The sequence below is a fragment of the Mandrillus leucophaeus genome, unplaced genomic scaffold (assembly GCF_000951045.1).
Source record: "Mandrillus leucophaeus isolate KB7577 unplaced genomic scaffold, Mleu.le_1.0 Scaffold1493, whole genome shotgun sequence".
Classification (NCBI taxonomy): domain Eukaryota; kingdom Metazoa; phylum Chordata; class Mammalia; order Primates; family Cercopithecidae; genus Mandrillus; species Mandrillus leucophaeus.
The window spans coordinates 39,920-63,073 of record NW_012101469.1 but is presented as its reverse complement, the minus strand read 5'-3'; the positions used below and the strand labels follow the sequence as shown (position 1 = coordinate 63,073).

At 35.0% G+C, this 23,154-nt stretch overlaps 1 protein-coding gene across 1 annotated transcript in view; it reads left to right on the top strand.

Moving 5' to 3' along the window:
- LOC105535666 (EGF-like and EMI domain-containing protein 1) overlaps positions 1–23,154 on the top strand; it is a 37,821-nt gene that overhangs the window by 878 nt on the left and 13,789 nt on the right. The window contains 5 exon segments of the mRNA XM_011974831.1: positions 949–1,071; positions 9,448–9,585; positions 14,113–14,235; positions 16,787–16,985; positions 18,910–19,066. Coding sequence (XP_011830221.1) covers positions 949–1,071; positions 9,448–9,585; positions 14,113–14,235; positions 16,787–16,985; positions 18,910–19,066 — 740 coding nt within the window.

Here is a 23,154-nt window from a genome sequence, read left to right as displayed (position 1 = left end):
GTCAAAATTAAGATGATAATTTCTGTGGATTTTTTAAACACACTTTTCTAACAGAGAACATTTCTGCTTTGGTCCTCTGTTTCCACAGCACCTATCTAGCTCAGCACTTGGTACAGAATAGGATCATCTTAAATAAATATTTGAGGAAAATTGACAAATGTTTGCATACATAGATATAGATATGTATATTTATCTGTCTACTGCCTTTCAAACTTCTATTTTAACATCTGATACATTATTTATAGAAAATCTATCCTCAGAATTACTGCTTGCCTGTTCTATTACAAATACATCAGAAGAATGAGTATTTCTCTTAAGCACCCTGGTGGGGATGATATATAGTACGGAGGAAGAACCAGTTTAAAAAAAAAAAAAATGGTGAGACCTGTCCCCTTAAAGGGAGGAAGAAGAGATCACCTGAGCCACACAACTGAAGTTACACTGAATAGAATTGACTATTGGTATCAGGAGAGAGAGAGGGTATCAGGGTCTAAGTGGCATTCCCTTGTGACAATCATATGTATAACACAAACCATGGATTGCTAAATATGAAGGCCCCTTATCTGCCTTGCCATGGCCACACATACTAAATCAAGGAGATAGTCCTAAAGACAAATTACAATGACTTCTTCCCTGTATTATTAAGGAATAGATTAGGCCCATTTTTGTTTCATTTTCTCTTTTTCCTTATTAATGGATACTAGTAAGTTCTAATAGAAGAGTTTGAGAACGTAAGACCAACACTAGCGGTAATGTCAGAAGCAGTCAGCTTATTTACAAATGCTCCTTTATATAAAGAATATGGAACCTATGTGGTACTTACTGTTACAGTGACTGTTGGGGGTGGGGGGTCAAGTGGGAGCAGGTGCATAAGTCCATTATTGTAGTTTGTCAGTAAGTCATCATTACAGCTCCTAAGACATAGCTGTGGTGTCTGTCTTCTTGCAGATATAAATGAGTGTGCTGAAGGTCTTTCTTACGGTGGCCACCACTGTGTAAACTCTATGGGATCTTTCACTTGTGCCTGCCACACTGGCTTTGAGCTGGGAGCTGATAGAGAACAATGTTACAGTAAGTGGCAACAGTCAAAGCCCAGGGAATATATGGCATTTTACAGGTATTAAACATGAGTAATAAACGAAAGAATTACATTGTGTGTCTTGCTAAAGCAAGGGCTCCTGAGAAGGATGTGGATGAAGGCTTAAAAATCCAACCCTTTTATTTTATAGATGAGGAAACAGAGGCCCAGAGTCAATGGAAAATGGTTTGAATAACAATCTGTAGTGTCGTTAGCAAGGATTAAACCTCAGGTTTTCTGACTTGGGGCTCTGTTAGGTTCATAGATCTTTGTAAAAAGTCTGCCTTCCTTTGTCAGTTCTGCCACGCAATATTTATTGAACACTAATAACTCCAATGTAAAACTCAAAAAAAAAAAAAAAGGAATGAGCAGGAGTGAAGGAACCACCATACAAGAAGCAGCTCTAAGCTGCAATACTATGCCTCATGCATTGGATGTTCCAATGAGAATCTTCCACATTGGCCCTCTCCCTCCCTCCGTCATTGCCTTTCATCATGCCTATTGAGCAACTCCTTCCCTGCTTTGTCTTTTCTTCCACTGATTCATTTCCCTATCCCTTCTCTTCAAAAAATTTATGATCCGTGTCATATAACCTTAGCATCTTCCTCCCTAGGCTCAGTTATACAACTACATATATCCCTTTTTAGGAACGTATTAAAATGTTAATATACTGAGCTATTAGCTATAGTTACTATTACAACTATGTTCTCTTCACACGTCATCCCTACTGGTCCATTACTTAATCTGCAGATGAGCACACTTTCTACTTTACTAAGCTTTAATCTATCTGATACAAATTTCCTCAAGTTCAATGTTTTCTACCTCAACATTTCCCATTCTCACCCATCTCTACTTCTGTCCTTTTTTGAATGACAGATTTTTTTTTCTTATTTTTATGGTTGATGTACCCATCTCTGACTCTTGGTACATCAAGAGACAGAGGTCTTGGTACATCAAAAATTCATTTTTCTTCTTCATCTTCTTCTTCATCTTCAGACTCTATCTTTCTCTCAGTGACTTCTTCCCTTCTTTCTCCAGTTCACAACTCTGCCTTACAAGGTAAATTTTACTATGTTGAAAACAACCATACTAACTGGTTTTGCTTTAAATTCAGGATCATAAATCTTAAATGATTAAGCAGCGTGGGTGGACAAACATATACTATCAGAATATGTCTATCTACTTTTACCGTCATCAAAATAAGTGTTTAACATCTCTTTCTCTTCCAAAGCTTTATATCACCCTCCTTTTGATCTTTGTCCTCATCTCATCTCTTAGGTCATCAAATAATAAATACAAACTATCATCCAAGGTAGCAATTAAAACAAAGTCTCCTGTAGAATCACATGGAAAGGCTTCAGTCCTATTAATATGAAGCAGGTAGCCCTATTACTATCAAAGGTCATCTTCTCCATGGAGCTTTGGATTCCATTCTCTCTTCACATCTGAAGATCTTTGCTTTTGCAATTATCTCCCTCTTTTCTGAATTATCAGTTCTTTCTTCTGCATCATTTTCATCAGCATAACAACATGACCAAGTGTCTTCTGTCTTTAAAGTACTTTCACATGAGTCCATATTTCATAAAAGCTAGTATCTGACTTTAGCCAATGTCTCCTCTCTCGTTCTCATTCTCTCATCAGCCCATACTAATCAAGTTTTCACCTCTACTCTGCCACTTGTCACCCATGACCGCTATGCTACCAGATTGGATGGTAGCTTCTTCAATTTTATCCTAATTGACCTCTCAGTAGTTTTCAACACTTCTGATTACCCTCATTCTTGAAACACTCTTCACTTCTGTGTTATTACACTTTTCTAGTATTTCTTTACATCTCTGGCCCTTCTTTCAATGTAAAATTTATTGAACTGCTCTCCTTTTAACTACACGTGAATATACCAAACTATTCCGCATCACTACCTGCATGACTGGTAGGCATTTCCCACTTGGTAGAACCAAAACAGAAATGCTGATTTTGAGTCTCAGTCCCAAAGAGCCTCTTCTCAGTTCTTCACATATTAATCAATCATCCATTTATTGCCAAAGTCAACAACTCAATGACAGAAAATTAATAAGTGACTGAACTAGGATTTGAACTAGAGTCTTCCTGCATCAGATATAATATCCTTTCAACTTCATCATGTGTTTATAAACATTATGTCTCTTTATTAGTTTTAATGAAGGAACAAACAAAGATGGTGATATATAAAATAAATATTTAAGCTTTCTTACCTGAGCTCTTTCATGAAGAGATATTATTAGGGTAACTAAATTCCTCATTCTTCCTTCCGACATAAAATTTTATGTGTCTTTAATTATATACTCCTTAAGGTCTGTTGGTATATTTTTATTGCTTAAAGACTGCATTTTTGCTACAGTGATATTTTCCTTTTAAACAGCAAACTAAATAAGATGGGAGAGAAATTTGACTACTAATTAAGATACAACTTCCTCTGAAGTCAGGGTTTTTTGTTTTGTTTTGTTTTGTTTCCTTCAAATGCCCGAAGGAGTCCCTTCAGGCCGAGAAAAGCGTGCAAGGATTTTTCTTTGCCTTAAATCTTTTGGCTTTTTAATGTGACCAGAGGTATAGGGGATGAGTATATTTTACAAATGTATGAAATTAAACCTCTTACAATCTGACTGGTGCTTCCTCAGTTATCAGGAAAGGGAGTCATTAATGATAATAAGTTCGGAGGTACATGCATGCTCTCTGTAGAATTTACTTGGGAAAGAAATTTGCTCTACAGTTGAATACATTTGGTAGAAGTTTATTTTTACATTTATTTTCCTTTTGTGAATATTTGGCTAAGCTCTTTCTGTAGTCCTCAACAGACCTCAATATTTACTAACTGAAATACAAATCTTTCCTAGTGAAAACTGGTCTTTTGAGTTGTTTCAAAACCCGTAGACGGAGTAAGTCCTTTTAGACTATGATTATATATATATATATATGTATTTTTGTTGTTGTTGTTTTTTAGACGGAGTCTGCCACTGTCGCCCAGGCTGGAGTGCAGTGGCGTGATCTCTTCTCACTGTAAGCTCAGCCTCCTGGATTCACGCCATTCTCCCGCCTCAGCCTCACGAGTAGCTGGGACTACAGGCGCCCGCCACCACGCCCGGCTAATTTTTCGTATTTTTAGTAGAAACGGGGTTTCACTTTGTTAGCCAGGATGGTCTCGATCTCCTGAACTCGTGATCCGCCCTCCTCGGCCTCCCAAAGTGCTGGGATTACAGGCGTGAGCCACCAGGCCCGGCCGAGCATGATGATATTTAACAATGAATTTTGTGCCCATCATCTAAAGTACATTTTGAAATGATACTTTTTTTTTTAGAGAACAGTGTGTTATATTTATGTGGTTTTTTCTCAGCAGGTCTCAAAACACTTTGCAGTATAACCACTGAATCTTCACAGTGTACTATGAATTAGCTATCAGTGTCTTGTAATTAGAAATTGGAAAATTCCACATACAGCGTGCTTCCTTCACATTACCAAGCAATATGTAATATAGTTTAACATATTTCACACATATTTAATGTACATCTTATCTATCAAGCAAACAATATATTTGCTACTTATGAGAATGTTTTAAGTATGATTTTTAAAGTACTATAATAAAAACATTTTTTATCATCTGAATCAAAGAATCAAAATCTCAGCTTGCATCTAGTAGGTAGTTATAGATCTGAGTTTGCACTTTTTTTAGTCCCATATGTCTTTAAAGAAGTAACCATGGTATTTCTTATATTTAAATCAAATTACCACCAGCAGTCTAAAGCTGCATTGATGCAATATCACTGGAAAATAGCAAGAATAAGAGAAACCTATGTAAAAATTGTCAGATGGATACTTTTACCTGTCTTCCCCCCTAAAAAATCAATTAATATTACAAATTTATTATAGTTTTCAGTATTTTAAATATAACCTAATCCAGGGATCAAAACTCTAACACCAACGCAAGACAGGCAATTAATATAAATGTGTAAGGCAGACTAAGCATAAAAGATAGGAAATTGTAGGGATTGTTTTGAACTGGCGAGGGAGTTTTGGGCCTGGAGAGGACAGCTATTGCTTGATTGCTTGCCTCCAGCTAACTGTCACCTAGAGGGTGTGTGATGCCAGTGTACTAGACCCACTGATTTATTCAACAAATGCTTACTGAATACCTACCATGTGCCAGTCACTGTTCCTAATACTATAGATACAACGATGAACAAGTCAGGCAAAGTTCCTGCCTTTATAGAACTTAAATTCCTACAGAGGAGATAGAAAACAGGAAATCAATCAAAGAAATGTATACTATCATCTTAAATAGTGTTAATATACAATGAGAAGATCCAAGAAAAAGGAGCAGTAATAACTAAGACCCTAAGGTAGGGCTGAACTTGATGTTTTAGGAAACAGAAAACCAGTGTGGACTGGAAAAGAATGAACAAGTCATAGAGATAGTCGATGAGAGCAGTAGGCAGAGAAAGGGAAGAATCAAACTGTACTAGACTTGGCCACCACAAGGGGTTTGGATTTTATTCCAAATGTGATGAGAAGGCATTGGGTGGTTTTGAACAAACAGTAATATCATATGATTTTCACTGTTTAAGAACTACTGTGGCTACTCTGTAGGGAATGGGCAGTAGGGAGTGTCTGTAAAAGCAAGATTAGAGTCATTCAGGTGAGCTATGGTGGTGGCTTCAATTAAGCTAGTAGCAGTAGATTTGAGATTTATTTTGCAGAGAGAGCTGAGATGAATTGCTGATTTGGATGTGAAGAAAAGAAAAATCAAGAAGAATTCTTGGTTTTAGAAAACAGGTGAATCAGAATGTCTTTTACCAAAATGGGGAGTCCAGTAGAAGAACAGGTTTTGAAGTGAAATATAGGGTATGTTTAGAAATCATGAGTTCTATTTCTGCCGTGTGAAGTTTAAGGAGCCAAGTAGAAATAACATGTAGGTAGTTTCTATCTATTTTCTAACTAAATAGAAAAGTCTACAAGTTTATGGTGGTCAGAGCTTGAGTGAGCAGCTTGTCAACATGTACATGTCAGTATTTAAGCCATGAGCAAGAATGGGGTCACCTACAAAGGGAGGGTGTCTGGAGGAGTGAGCAGGAGGGAACTGAGACTGTAGACTCCAACATTTAGTAACTAGAATGTGACACATAGACAGGAAAGACTGAAAAAGAATGTCCAGTAAGGTTTAAGGACAACTTGAATAATGTGATTTTCTGAAGAAAAAAATTTGGGAGAAGTAAATGGTCAATGGTATCAAGTGCTTCTAAGAATTAGGCAATGTGGCAGTAAATGGAGAAAAATGTGGAATCTAGGGAAGGTTATATTGCCTCTTAATTTATTTTTTTACTTAGTAAATTTAACATTTTCAGTATATAATCATAACAATTTTAACAAATATGTAGATTTCTGTAACCACCATTGCAATCAGGATTAAGAACAGTTTTGTCAACCCCAGAAAACTCCCTGTGCTACCCTTGGCTTGTCACTTATTCCCCATCTCTAACCTTCGACATCTACTTGATGTGTTCTCCCTCACTGGAATTTTGTTTTCTTGGGAATGTCATATAAATGGAATTAAACTGTGTGTATCCTTTTATTCAATATAATGCCATTAAGATTCAGCCAAGTTGTTGCTCATATGAAGAGTTCTATTCTTCAATGAGTAGTATTCTATCGTATGGATATACTACAGTTGGTTTATTATTCACCCATTTAAGGACATTTAAGTTGTTTCCAGGTTTTGGCAATTATGAAGAGACTGCTATAAACATTTGTATACAGGTTTTTATATGAACATAGCTTTAAAAAACATTTTTCTCTTCAGTAAAAACCTAGGGCTGGCATCACAAGGTCATATGATAGGTGTATTTTTAAGTTTATAAGAGACTCTCAAGCTATATTTTGGAATGGATGTAACATGGACTATTGGCTTAAAAAAATAAGAGACCTTTAATTTGTGCTGAAATGGTGGAAATCCTAAAATTTTCTCAACTTTTGTAACACCTTGATAATCAAATCCCATATAATTGCAGGCCACTAGTTTCCAAACCTTAGTGCAACTCGATCCCTCTGTTAACAGTGGAAAAAAATCTGAGGATGAGAGATTTAAAATAATTGAAGATTACACAGCTACAAAGTGTCAGATCTTCCAACTTTAAATGTTGTATTTTTTCTATTATGTCACATTAACTTCTCTTAGGAAAAATATTACACTATATTTCAGTGAAATAGATTATATTGCTAGTCGAATTATTTTCTCTTTTTCTTTCCTTTTTTTTTTTTTTTTTTTGACAGGGGTTTGTTCTGTCACCCAGGCTAGAGTGCAATGGCAAGATCACAGCTCACTGCAGCCTCGACCTCCCCGGCCCAAGCAATCCTCCCACCTCTCAGCCTTCTGAGTAGCTGGGACTACAAGAATGTGCCACCATGCCCAGCTAATTTTTTGTATTTTTTTGTAGAGACAGGGTTTCACTATGTAACTCAAGCTTGTCTCAAACTCCTGGGCTCTAGTGATCTGCACACATTGGCCTCCCAAAGTGCTGGGATTAGAGGTGTAAGCCACCGCACCTAGCTATTTTCGCTTTACAAATGATATTATATAGGAAAACATCTCTGGATTAGAAAGCTTTGATTCTTACCAGCTCTGCTACCTAAGGCAAGTCTTTTATCCTTTCTGAACCTCAGTTTTCTGATCCTAAGCAAAAACTATGTTACTTTAAAGACATAATATTTAGATTAATAAGTACATATGATACCTTGCATAATATAGACTGGCTTTTAAAACCAACAATGCCATAAATGTTAATGAAGTGATTTCATGTCAATTGACCTTACTTTTCTCTCTAAGAAATGATGAAGATTAATTTGATAGACTCTAAGATACCAAATATAGTTCATAAATACTTAAAAATGTCTCTTTGTAAGAATGGCAATAGCAAGCATATGTCAGAAAAAAACTTCAATTCTGTATCAGAAATATCTGTGTGTCCCAATCACCACAACCAGAGACATCATTTGAAATAGGTTCCCTTGAAGAGTATAGGTTAATGTATCGTGAAAAATATCAATTCCCTTCACTAAGCTTTCCTTTAGCTTTCTGATTTTGATTAGTCCTAAACTAGCTGTTTCTAAACCCAAAGGGGTTCTTATTTTTAGCAATAAATTGATTAGCATACTCCTTCTTTTGGTTATTCAGTCATTCGAAACCTATTTTGAACATCTGTTATGAGCTGGGGAGTGCAAGACGATGGTGGCACAATGGGATGGGCACAATGACAGGGATGTGCCCTGGGTGCTTGCGAGCATCTGAGGCTGCTCTATGCCCTGGACTGGATGCCGGGGATTAGGCCGGATGATTTCTGGAATTGTAGCGGATGTCTAGGCAGTTTATGAGGTGACATATGCTTTCAAGGAGTGTCACAATCCGAAATACTCTTGTCTTGTTGTTGCTTTTTTTCCCCCAGCTTTTTTTCTTCTAAATGATTCATGAGTTAAGACTTAGAGGAAATGAATCAGTGTAGGCACTCTCAGTAAGAAGGGGTATGTTCAAACAACATAAATAAAGACCGGTAGACCTTCAGTGGTAAAAATGACATTCAGAGTATCTAAATTCCATATTTTAACACGGATTCTAAACATTTTTGTAATTCTCATTTTGTCACTTAGAAAATGAGAGACTATAATGCCTGTGTGCTCAGGACAATTGGCAGTCATCTGCTGAAGCTCATGCCCACCAATACGCCTGAAATTAGTAGCATGTACCAGCCAAATTGATTTTCACAGTAATAATTTGTTTATGTAATAAGTGATTCTCATATAAATCAAAGCTGATTAGTGCATCAACATGACCCTAGTTACACATGATCAACTAAATCACTGGGTTTATGTTTACACTTTTGCTCCAAGGTTACTTTGTAACAGTATTTTCATGTGCTCATAGACCCTAAAAATCACAAATAATAACATCCTATTAGCTCGAGAACAGAAATGTCAGCTGGCAAACAACCTATTTGATTTCTGATTATTGATTTAATATATATGTATATATATTACACCTATTATATCCTGAAAATACTGAAAATTCCCAAAACATGTTTCCTTTAAGGTAAGTGTTTAATAACCAGTGGTGGATTCATCATTACCTTTCTGTATCACTTACTCAACATTATTTATATGTTTATTAGTACATAATATGGTATAGGCATTTACAATGCTTAATAACCCTCAGACTTTTACTTTTATATGTATAGAGTGTTGATGGATTTCTAATAAAGTTTGTCATCCTCTCAACAGAGAGAACATTATTGACATATATTCAGGTTTCTCTGTTGTTATGCTAATAATCCTATTTTGCTCTTTTTGGAAAGGGATTGAATTGGAAATTGTCAATAGCTGTGAAAAGAACAATGGTGGTTGTTCCCATCACCATGAACATGCAATTGGTACTCCCCGTTGTTCCTGTAACCATGGACACCAGCTTGATTCTGATGAGAAAATGTGCATAGGTAATGTTTGGTAAATGCCATCTTCATTCAAAAGTTGCTCTGGATTCATTTAGCCCTTTAATCTGTAGTACTCATGGCTATACTGTGAGCCACATCTCTCAAACTGTAAAGATAAATAAATTGAAGAGTGTCTCTGGCTACTGAATAAATGGAAAAGAAGGATTACCTGGTAGAAGAACCATTACATTTAGATATTTACCTTGAAGTTAAAGGAGATTTAAAACACTTTAATGAAATATATGCCCTTAATAGATTTATTTCAGGAAAATATTCCGTGATCTATCCAACTATTTAATGTAATTTGTAATTCCAACAACAAATGCTATCACATACCCCAGTGTTCTCTATCTCAAGCAGAAACTAAATTATTTGCATTGATTTTCAGCTTGATAATGTTTGGGATGTATGTTCAACTTTGATATGGCAAGTAGCTGTATTCTAAAAGATGACAAAAAAATTCATTCTTTGGAATTCCCAGCTCAAATCCATTTTGAATAGCTAACTTTCTCAACATATTAATAGAATTTATATCATTTGAGACAATGAAGAAAATAAAATTGCACCGCAGTTTTGCTTCATAATGAAACATTCCTGAGAAAAAGGAGTATCTACTATAAATAGTAAAGCAAGTATCAAACTACCTTACTATGTGCCCTGATTCTGAGAACACCTCTAAGTCCCTAAAGCAGTGATTTGTCATCATTCAGGAATTATGACACCTTATTTGCTTGTTTTCTTTTGTTATGCTTAATATTTCCTCTGTTAAAAATAACAATGCAAAATCCTTTGACCATTTCATGCTACTCAATATGGTTAGATAGAGAAAATTTGAAGTACAAAAAACTCAATGGTTTAAATATTTAGGACATTTTACTTCGGCAGTATGATGACACAGAATGAAACTCAAGAAATTTTGCAGTATTCTGGTTTTATAAATTCAAAAGCATGCCATTGTATTTATTTATCCAACATTGCTTTCAATATTGTTCTCGAGTCTACAGTGGTTAACATATTGAAGCCAATTGCTTTCCTCACCTCTTATTATTTAATGAAAACTATGCTTACTATTTTTTACCTACCTTGATAAGATTTGTATCCATAGAAAAAATTAAGGCTTTTCTTCTTTGATTGCTTCTTTTTCCCTCCCTCTTTTCCTTCCTTCCTTCTATGTCTCTGTGTTTGTTCCTCTTTTGAGTATTGATAAGAGAAACTGGAATTTTGCCAAACATTTTCTTTGCAACTTAAATTTGGTGTTTTCTTTATTCTTTGAAAAATACCATTCAGTAAAGTTCTTATTTATAACTAGAAAAAAATAGCATCTGCCAGGGTCAAAATGTAGAAAAGTGCATATTTATGAAATTTCAGCCGTCACTATGACAATGTTATATTGTTTATGGCTCAAGTTAATTTCATTTTTCCAACAATAAAAAGAAAACCCAAGCCAAACACTGAGTCTCATGCCTGTAATCCTAGCACTTTTGGGGACTGAGGTGGGAGGATTGTTTGAGTCCAGCAGTTTGAGACCAGCCTGAGCAACATCAGGAGACTCCATCTCTACCAAATATTTAAAAATTAACCAGGCATGGTAGTGCACTCCCAGCTACTTGGGAGGCTGAAGTGAGAGGATCACTCGAGCCCAGGATATTGAGGCTGCAGTGAGCTCTGATTGCACCACTGCACTCCAGCCTGGGTGACAGGGCAAGACCCTGTCTCAAAAATAAGTAAATAAAGAATTCAATTTCATTTCATCTAAAACATTATTTTTTAAGCTTTTTAAAAGTTTTTCAGATTTTTAAAAAGTCTTCTCAGATACCACCAGAGCCTTCAAACATACAGGACTCAAAAAGACCCTGTTCTCAAATACCAAGGATCAACACTGCATCACACAATTGGAAAATAAGTCCCTCAATCTATCATTTTGTGATCCATTTTGGATTCTTTTTCTATTAACAGTCCTCTGGGGCTATTTCTAGTTTGTCCCATGTATGCCATCCTCATTTGGAACTCATCTGAAACGCCATTCTTCCTACATCACAAGCCTTTCTTAAAATGTCTTGCCATTTCCACTGTTAACATCATCTGTTTTCTAAATTTCCTTTTAAATTTTATTTTGTTAGATCTTTGCTTCCCTCTGTAAATAGGAATAGCAAGTATTAACCTACGTTACTATGTGTCCTGATTCTGAAAATACTTCCAAGTTCCTAAAGCAGTGATTTGTCATCATTGAGGAATTATGATACCTTATTTGCTTTTTTTTGTTTGTTATGCTTAATATTTCCTCAATATTCTTTAATCTTTCATTTTCTTTTGTTTTGCTTAACTTTCTCTTCTAATAATTGTCCTTCTCTCTAAAGATCATATTTTTCCTAAATTGGCCAATATGCCAAATATTTTACCATTGTACCGAAATTAATCCATACATAAAAATTTAGCCTTAATCAAAAGTAGAGGACCGATTGCAGCCAGGCAAAACACAGAAACATTTCAGCTCTGATTTCAGAAAAGCATCAAAAGTGAAAAACTTGATCTTCTGTATCTCTTCCCTATACATAGTCACTGAATAAAGTTAGAAATAATAAATATTTTCTAATAACTGGCTAATTGTTAAATTTAGTGACTTCATTGCTAGTAAGACACTTGCATTTTATATACCTATCTTTCAAATTGTGTTAACACATCTCTAGGTTTTAGCCCTAATAAGTTTTTGCCTTTAGATAGGTTTAATTATCTATGTGCTGACTGGCTGACTTATTTTCACAATTTTTGTACATTCTCATATATATTTTTTCAAAGTTGATACTAATATAATATAAAAAGAAAATCCTTTGATTTCCTTCATGCATGACTGTTTTTTGTGAAGCAGCTGTGACATTAATCTGTTCTCAGACAAATTAGTAAAATATGTATATGTACATTCCAAATGAATAATTACCTTTACATTAGTGAATAATTGGTCTTTAGAAATTACTAGATGTTGTTTGTTTGTTTGTTTGTTTGTTTTTTGAAACAGGGTCTCATCCTGTCACCCAGGCTGGAGTGCAGGTAGTAAAATCACTGCTCACTGCAACCTCGAACTTCTCGGCTCAAGCGATCCTCCCACCTCAGTCTCCCAAACTGCTGGGATTATAAGCATGAACCATCATGCCCAGCCTTGAAAATGAATTTCTTAATACGTTTTTTATTCTCTACATCATGCTATTTAATCAAAAGGATTACTAAAAGGAAGGTTTAATATTAAAAAGGAAAAAATATCATTTATAATTTTGTGAGTAGCTCTGCTTTTGACATTTTGTGGGAAAAAGAATGTTTTATGTCTAAATGACCTCCATTTAGATATTTTATGGTGACCTTTCACCTTGATTGACTGACTGTATTTTCTTTCCTTTCTTTCTCTTGTCTTCATTTTCTTGAGTTGATACCCTTTCCAGGGTTAATTGAGACACTGACCCTTTTTATCTGTGACGGCTTATGTAGTTATGGAACAATAGGATTTTGTAAACTCAGCACTGACAGGCTACTCACCTTAATAGCTCAACAAACAGAGGGGTTTGAATTGAACCAAGGCCTAGAGCCAAAAATACCCTGACCAAGTAATTCCCAGGTGTTCAGCCTAAGGAAAGCAGGGGCAAAGTGTCCGTTGCTACTTCCTTGGCCAATTATGTTGGAAATGATCGCCTGAAAACTCAGGTTAAATAGGTTATTCTTTGGCTGAAAACTTAAAATTTGACATCTTCTGGTGCGTTTCTATTTTCCCCAGGGCAGTTATATCTTAATAAGAAGCATTCAGGATTGTAGAATTCTGAAATAACAGAGCGAAAGAAGGCTTAAAGATCCTTACTTAGAAAACTGCTCACCTAACAGGACATTTCAGGGTAATGATGTCACAGATGGAATAAAAAACCCCAGACCTCACTCATCCCAGTCACAGTATAATCTAAATATTCAAACAAATGCTCTGAAATGTTCTATAATTTAAAACATAATACTTGAAATAAGTCTTCTCCCCTCTCTCAGAACTGTAGTTACCACTTGCCTTCCCAGTCAGGCAGTTGGGAACATTTGCTTGCGAATACTCTTTGATCTGAAGTTCTGGAAGAACAAACATGTTGTGGAGTCTAAGACTGTCTCCTCTTTGCAGCTGTCAAATGTTCACTAAATGGAATTTTTTGGCTCTTTTTTCTTAGACTGTTTTTTTGTTCTTCAACTTCTCTGTTTATTCAGTCCAATTACTGTTTAAACTGGAAAAATAGCAGAGATCACTTTTCCTATGCCTATAGATGCATTTGGAGATTATTTACATTCTTTTAAAATAAATAACAGGCATAGACGAAGCATGAAGAAACATAAACCAAAAGTGGGTCTCCTTATTTTTGTATTAAGGTTTCTTCGCTGTTTATATTACATGGCCTGAGAAATAGAAAATGATTAGTAAAACGGTTTTAATTTAGAAGTGTAGCTTCTCAGTGCTTCTATAGGATCGTTAAATTCCTGTCTCTGCAGTAACAGCAGTGTTCTTTTCGCCTTCAGATCTTGATGAATGTGAGAATGGAGAAGCCTGCTGTGACCAGCTCTGCATCAGCTATTTAGGAGGCTACGAATGCAGATGTCAGGAAGGCTTTCAGATCAGTTCCGATGGTTGTGGATGTGATGGTAAATTCCTGAGATTTAACAAGAAATAATTGATGTGATAGGGCAATAAAGCAGGAGAAATGTTTGAGGTGGAGGGCTAGGGTGGGCAAGGGAAGGCTTTCACACTAAAGAGACTTGAATTTCTATGTGGCTGTACCATTTACTATCATATAAACTTGGGTGACTTTAATTGCTATGAACCTTAGCTCCTCATCAGTAAAGTGATGACAATAATAGGATTAGTGGGGAAATTAAGGAAAATAATAAATGTAAAGTGCCTAGTGCAGTGGCCGACATAGAAAAATTACTCAACTAAAAGTAGCTATTATTATTATCATATTTATTGGTCCATAATCCCTTTCACACAATTTAATATATATTAAAGGCAAATGAGAGATTCTGGAAGGCACACTGCCCAAGGAACCACCTATGGCAAACTTGACTGGAATAAGAAAGTTGGTTACTGGAAGACATTTTGAATGAGTTTTTTTTTTTTTTTTTTTTTATTTAAAGCGGAGACGCACACTGAGCCACAGTCCAAATCTGTACCAGAATCCCTTACATATCTAATATTAATATAACTAATGCAAGTTTTAAAATGAGTCGTTTATATTTCTTAACTTGCATGTTAAAATTAGTTCACCTACCTTTCAGGTGATTTTTTGCTTGTATTTTTTTTTAATATAAGACTTTGAATTTAGTGAGTAGAGTTTGTTGACTTTGTTTATACAATTAGGAATAGCTCATGTAACCATTGCTGTAATTTACTTTAAAAGTTTACCTTAATTGTTTAATCTTTAAATTTTCATTTTATATTATTGTTACCATTATTTTGAACCATATTTTTCTTAAAATCAAAGATTAGAAGATTGATATCTATTTCAATAACAATCAAATTACATAAGACTGTAATGCCTCTGAGAAATTAGTTTTTCTTTGCTTAAAGAAACACATTTCAGAATTCTGTCAAAGGTGATAGATAGCCAAGTTCCCCAGCCTTGCAATGAAGATAACAGCAATGAACACACAACTATGATATCTATATATACTAAACACAGTAGAGTATATTGCCATTTACCACATTACATTCAATTAACAGAGCCAAAAACATTTTTAAAATTTCATGTACCATCTGCTCTTAAGCAGAATGAGCCAAGAGATGATTGTATAGCATGAACATACATACTTGCATACACGCATGCAAATGGAAGAGGCATCAACAATCTGAGGTAAAGCTTAGAAGCTCATACATGAACTTATAGTATTGCGAACATATTGACCAAAGTCTGGACTCAGACTTGGTCATAAACCAGTGAGTCGCATGCAATCAAGGCCTAAAATTCTTTCTTCTCTAAAATTGTCCACAAAGCTTGTACTGACTTACACCTAGAATAAGTTTTCTATCATGTGTGTTGAATAATTCGAGAGTAAATGAACATTCTACAAAAGGGTACACAGCCTGAGACCATTGAATTTATTTATTTATTTATTTATTTATTTATTTATTTATTTATTTATTTATTTTTGAGATGGAGTCTGCCTCTGTCGTCCAGGCTAGAGTGCAGTAGCGCAATCTCAGCTCACTGCAAGCTCCGCCTCCCGGGTTCACGCCATTCTCCTGCCTTAGCCTTCCAAGCAGCCGGGACTACAGGAACCCGCTACCACGCCAGGCTAATTTTTTTGTATTTTTTAGTAGAGACGGGGTTTCACCATGTTAGCCAGGAAGGTCTCGATCTCTTGACCTTGTGATCCGCCCGCCTCGGCCTCCCAAAGTTCTGGGATTACAGGCGTGAGCGACCGCGCCCGGCCTGAATTTATTTTAAGTTTTTCATCTCAACCTTACAAACAAGGTCTCAGAAATACCTTGTCTGTGTAGTACAATAAACTTGAAAATGAGTGAAGGAAAAATAATTGGCCGAGTGTACTTGAGAAAGAGTTTAGGGGGCTATGCTTGCTGTCTATGTGGCAGTGCATTGTTATTGTTTAATAAAGGTCACAAGAGGAACACAAATATGTCTATTACTTCATAAAATATATCATATCTCTCAATGCCTAAAAGCAGATACTGTTTAAATTTTCTTAGATGTGGGTGAGTGTCTGGATGTCAGTATAGTCTGTGACCAACTACATTAATTCTATGGGAACATACCAATGTAGTTGTGAAGAAGGTTACAGAATTGGAAATGACAGAAAAACTTGCACCTGTAAGTCACTGAAGAATTTTATTGTATTAATATCTTTTCTAAACTACTTCCACCTTCATCTTGTTCTTCTGGAGCAATGGAGGCCACATATTTCTTAACTCAACCTGCCGTCCCCTTTCTGCCTTCACAGACTAAGATCTTTCCTTATTTTCTTTTGTTCTCTCTGCTACAGTTTTAACTGTGTGCCGGCAGCTTCTCACCTTCATTTACAATAGACTTTTGAAATGGCCATCTCAAAGCATTTTACCTTTCTGTCACCCCCTGCCTTGGCTGTCTAGTTCAAACTCTCTCATTTCTCTATCAACCTTTGCACAGTATTTCCTTCTTTTAACCAGGTTGAAACCTCACATTTTCTTCTGTGGCCTTAGCTTTAGATGATGATGAGCTAGAGGAAGAAGAAGAGGAATGAGAAGTTGTGAGGTTTCCAGGTCCTCTATTCAAGAGCCCACCTCAACAGCTTCATTATGTTGCTACCTTTCTGCCTCCTACCTACAAAGATGAAGAAGATGAGGAGGAAGAGGAAAAAGATACTTGTAGAGAACTGACTGCTTTGCACAAATTTGATGTGTAAAAGAATTTACCTTATTATACTCACTTTTATTTTTAGATAACTTGCTACATTTTTGTAGACAATTTTACTATCAATATTTAATGCTATCGTATGTTTTAATATGAAGTTTGCAAGAAAAGTAGGGCCAAAGTCACTTCTTCAGAGCTTTCTATGAAATCCATCATCTTTTGTCTTTTTTATTTCCTTTTGTACAATAAAGGAGTGCTGTGTAGGTACTTGTAGAACTGAGGGTGCAGTGCGGAGGGGTGTTCTTGAAGTTAATACAGGAAAATGGAGCAGAAAAATATCTTTAAATTAGCATAATGGGGAGAAAAATTGAGATCTTTTAATTATTCTATTAAAATCTCACTAGAAATCATTTTAGATAGTTAAAATTTACCTTAAATAGCCCTAAAATGTAGTTCCTTTCTAGGTTTTAAAATGCAGAGAACTAATTGTTTAATATGGTCAAAGGGACCAAAAAAATCTTCAAAATGTGAGCAGGTTTTCTTATATATCTAAACAACAGAGCTCAAGCATCGATTTCTGATCAAAGTAAATCTCTATCAAAAGTAACTGTTTGCAGCCAGTCCACTTCTTCTTTTTTTTCTTTGTAAAACAGAGATGTTCTTTTTGTTCTCCCTCTATTTATTGTATTTTAACAATATCAAAGCTTATGATTGCTTTAGAATGTATTCAGAAAAATAGGACAAATATTTTTATGTAGTGGTCAAATCATAATAATATCAATAAATGTCTCTATATAAAAATAGAAGTACTTTAATGTTTCTTAATTAAACTTCCGATGTTTTGGCTAATCAAAGTCAGAAGAGAAATAGTTGGGGGCAGCAACAACAGCAATCAGAACTTGAGTGGCCAAGATCTGCAAAGAAGAGAAGACCAAAGAAGTAGGATGGTCTCAGATGCTTTTCTCCTCATGCCATTTGCCAATTAATGGGTTGTGCCAGGAATCTGAAAGATAGCTGCTAAGAGTTTGAAGAGTGAAGCATATTTATCAGCAGTTTCATGATGATGGGGAGGCAGAACTTGGAGCTCAGGCCTGCCGAAGTAGAAGGGCCTTGGTAAAAATGCCAAGTTTTCAATTAGGGCATCTTAAAGTCCCTACCCTAGAAACAAGGACAAAAGTTAAAATGGAATGAGCCTTAAACAACTGAATACACGTCTCTCCACCTTTACTCGATATGATAATGTCCCTCAAAAAGAGAATGGATAAATAAATACATTGTGGTACATTAATACAGTAGAATACTATATAACCATAAAAAATAAACTCTTGCATACACAATGTGCATGAATCTCACATACACTGTGTTGAATGAAAGAAGCTTGACACCAAAGAGTACACACTTTACAATTCTACCTATAAAAAGTTCAAAAAAAGGGAAAATAATCTGTGGTGGTAGAGATCACCACAGTGCTTAATTTATGAAATTAATGATGGAAAATTATCAAGTCACCTTTGAGATTTTGGATTGCTAGTAATATTATGTATCTTTATCTGGGTGGCATTTACATGAGTTATTTGCAATGTGAAAAGAAGTTTGAAGTATACAGTTTAGATTTGTGTACTTCTCTACATATTAAATTTTAATAAAAAGATTTACTCAGAAAACAAAACTGTACTTAAAAAATCCTGAAAGAAAAAGCATCAAAATTTCAGGAACCTTGATTATGTTTTTTGTTCTCAAATCAATGATAATTTCTTTTTTAAAAAAGAAATTCCTAAAGATTCTAAGTATTCTTAGGGACAATATTCCAGTGTAATAATTGGAAAAAGTAAAATAAGCTTTATTTTAAAAGCTGTATCTTGCTGTTGTCCTTTTTAAAGATTCTTTAGGAACTATGCTCAAGGATTTTTTTTTTTAGGAAATTAGTTTTATTTTGATTTTTAGTTATGTAGATGATTGTGGGCAAGCTAAGATGGTATCACATTACAGTCTGTTTAGATCACATCTTTGGACACAATTGCAGCTTGAGCTGCAAGGACTGCATGAATGGAGGAAAGAGCCAGGAAGGAAAGAGTGAATGCTCCTGCCCAGCAGGTTGGGGTGGCATTCTTTGTAATGAAATTACGTAAGTGGCACCCTGAGAATTGGGCAAACACTCCAAACCACTCCTTTACATATGTTCTCCCCAAAATATTTTAATAAAGTAAGCAACTGATAAGGACAAGAAGACAATTAATTTATTTGTTGGGCTTAAATAATGCTTATGAAGTGCTTAAGTTTTAAACTGAAAATGTGATTTAAAAAGGAGATTTTGTGTTCCCTAGGAAACTTGACATGCTGTCTCTCGTTTATCCATGGAATGTAAAAGTTAATAAAGGATCCTAATATTCTAGGCCTATAAAAATCCCTCCATTTAAATAAATCGTTAGGCCCTGACAAGCTATTCCCAATGAAGGAAAAAGGAAAGGATTTGTGCTACAAAGTGCAATTTAAATGGACTTGCTTGACTGTTTGCTGCTTGGCTTTTTGTATTTTTTTGTTCTTTTTCTTTTTAAAAATATGTTAACACAGTTAATGACTTTTTTTTTAATACAAGTCTCTCATGAGTAAGTTCAAAGATTTAAAAATGATTCTGCCCAAAATTCCTTTCCTCCATATTTTAAATGAAGGTATGCTTTCAGGAATTCAAACTTCCGAGTGATAAAATAAAATGTATTGACTATCTTTGTTTCTTCTTTCTCTTTTTAAATTCATCTTATGAGTTCTATTTATATAAATGTTTTGTCTTAGTTTTTGTGATTGTCTTGGAAGATGATATGAACAGATTTTCTTTTGAACTCTCTACGTATGGGAAGAACACAGCTGTTGTTACTATTATATGATATAGATGCAAAACTTGAGTCATAACATAGTGAAATGGTTTAACCAAGATAACTAGTTAGGGTTTTGAGGATCTTCCTCATGCATCCCTCTGATCATGTTTCTCTGCTGCTCAAAAATTTTGTCCCTTTCCCTTCATATAAAGTGTATACATCTTACCCAGTCACTGGTGACCATCAGACTCTCAAAAATCTTTTTGGCTTTTTGTCCTAGTCATAACTCTTCGCCTAACCTATTATTTCCAGCAAACTGAACCACTCACTACTTAATGTGCTGCACTTTCATCATTGCGCCTTTTGCTAAACTGTCATCCTTGAAGCCTATTGCTGCCTATTGCATGACGCTTTACTTAATGGCCTCAGAATAACATAGCTATTTATGTTTTGAGTGGATTAAAAAATTTCTTTCTCTCCACATTGGATTAGAGTTCACTATGTTCATTTTCTATCTTCTTTACTAGACCGAGAGCTCACTGGCCAGATCCTATTCATGCTTATTCATTGTGAATTTCTCCATACTGGAGGCATCCAGTGCATGAATGAACACATGGATAAAACTTGGTGTTGAAACTCCTAGCTATATTGACCTGCAACTTGACACACTCAAGTATATAAAATTGGGATCAAATAAATATTATTATATGTCTACTAGTAAGTCAATATTTACCTTATATTGTAAGTTTTATTGGCAAGTATGCATCTCCCAATATTTGATCCCTAACATAATAAAAAAAACTAAAAAATATATCTCAAATAAGAATAAAATAAACTAAATAAAAAATTAAAAACTGAAAAAAAAATATTTTAAACAGCAATAAATTTAAAAAATATAATAATGAAAAAATATATCTCCAACACATAAGAATGAAATATCTCTGATATAAAATTAATATTAAAATATTGAAAATAAGCTTGCTGATAAAATAAAAATGACATGGCATCTTCTTTGGCTTTAGAAAACCTTGGGGATCTCTTAAATATTTACATGTTGCAATAAAGGGGAGTCTACCCCTGAAAGCAGAACTTCTATCTTCTTTTCACTGTCTCTCTAACCTTCTCTTATGTCTTCTACAAAAGTGAAAGCAGAACAATCCATTTTAGAGAAATGAGAAACAATTGTTCATTTTTTTTTTTTAACAAAAAGAGGGAGTGGGAATATTTTCTTTAAAATCCCTATTGGCCAAGGGTGCTGGCTCATGTCTGTAATCTCAACACTCTGAGAGGCTGAGGCAGGAAGATTACTTGAGGCCAGGAGTTTGAGACCAGTCTGGGCAACATAGCAAGACCTAGTCTCTACAAAAAACAATAATAATAAAAATAAATCCCTTTAAACTACAATAAGCAGAAGAGACCAGTTATTCGTTGGCTACATTTTTAAGATTGTCAGCTTTTGAAATGCAGCAAAAGAAATGAAAAAAGAACTTTCAACAGGGATCTTGAAGTCAGTTTTCCCATTGAGTAGATCTTCTAGCCCAATATATTTATTCGTCTATAATGAAAATATCTACTTTGATTTCTTAGAGGTTTCTTCAAATAATTATATTGAAACAATTTTAAAATGACCACATATTATTTAATTTTAAAAGCACATTTTTAGGACCCCATTTCTTATGAAAGATTTCATATTCAAATCGTTTATTATTGTGAGACTCTATCTGGTGGAAAGGAAAGATAGGAGTATTTTTCGTATGACAAATGAGTAGACTAAAACATGGGAGGAGAGATTTATGACTTTTTTTTTACATCATCCAGCTGTGGTTTGGGACATGTGTTTGTTTTACATTTTTCTTCCCCAGAATCTCTGCACTGTTTGATCTAATGAAGTATTTGGTAAATCTATAGACTATGTGATAATCGCCATTTACTTTGTGAGGGAGTGTCAAATTATAGTGTTGGTTTATCTATATTGATGACTTGCCATAATCCAGACACTGTGCAAGCCATTTAAACTTCCTTAGCTTCATTTTACAGGTCAGTTTTTTAAAATTGCCCCTTCTGTAATTGCTATTAAAACGCAAACGCTAACAAAATGTGAATTAATAATATAGGCCACAGCAAATGTTTGTTGCTAGTCTCTCCTTTTTGTTTTATTCTTTCCTTTTTTCCCTTTCATAGCAGCCTATGGCTTGAAAGCAAAGAAAAGGGTGAATAAGAAGCCAAGTTCCATATTACCATCTGAAATGGGAACATGGGGTGAATGGAGCAGATTTTATAAATGTAATTTTATAACTTTTAGCCTATTATGACAAAATTTCAATTACAATGATTACGGAAATTATTTTGATGTAAGCTACATTTGCTTACATTAAAATATGGTCACTGACATTTTTCCCAATTTATCGTTTTTATAGAGCACTAAAAACAAAAATACCAACAAACTAATGAAAACTGTTGTTTCCCTGACTTTACCTTATCTTTGACAATGAAAACTACCTTGGGACCCCCATGAGAACCTTAGCTGCATTCATTCCCGGTTAAAAATACATGATATTTTAAAAGCATTTTCCCTCAGTTTTCAAAATAGAAGACGCAGTTTGTTTCTCCTTAGGGTTGGTTAGAATTGTACAGCAAAGATGCCTGGGTAGCTTTTAAAGTGTGAGGGTTAGAGTTTAAGAAATGAGATAAATTTTGCATTTGAAGCTTGTTAGCAATTTCTTCAGTCATCATTATTTTAACTAGCTGTATCAGTAATCCCATGGGAGTGATTATGCTATACAATCTAGGAACATGCCAGAAATTTTTCCTGGGCCTGTAAGCTACTGAGTTTTTAATTACTTGGTATCTATCCTGATAGAAAGACAAGCTATTTTTTCCCTCCATTTGTATCAGAAAACGTATGTTCCATTACTTGTTCATCTTCTCTATTTTCTTCATAGCTTGTTCCCCAGAGACCAATGAGAAAGAATGTGGTAGCATCTGTAATTGTCAGAATGGAGGCACCTATGATCTTCTGACTGGGCAGTGCCAGAGCCCCCCAGGGGTTCATGGGAAAACTTGTAAAGACGGAAGGAATGTCTGGTGCCAGTCAGTAAGATAACTCCTTAAGTTCTTGGGGTTTCTATGGGAAATAAACTAAGTGAAAGTTGCATGTGTATTTTCCAAAATGGCCTTTTTCTGAAGAAGTAAAAGGCTGTGAAAGCTGTGTCTCTCTATATATAAAAGAGTACAATTTGTTGTTACACAATGACATGTGTAACAACAAAATAAGTGATACTTAAATCTCCAACTGTGATCTAAGCAGGATGAATCCTCTTACAGAGAAAGCCTTTTTCTTCTACCGAGCAAAAACTTACATTTATGTGTACAGGTTTAGATGTAGGAGCTTAGGAAAAGTTATT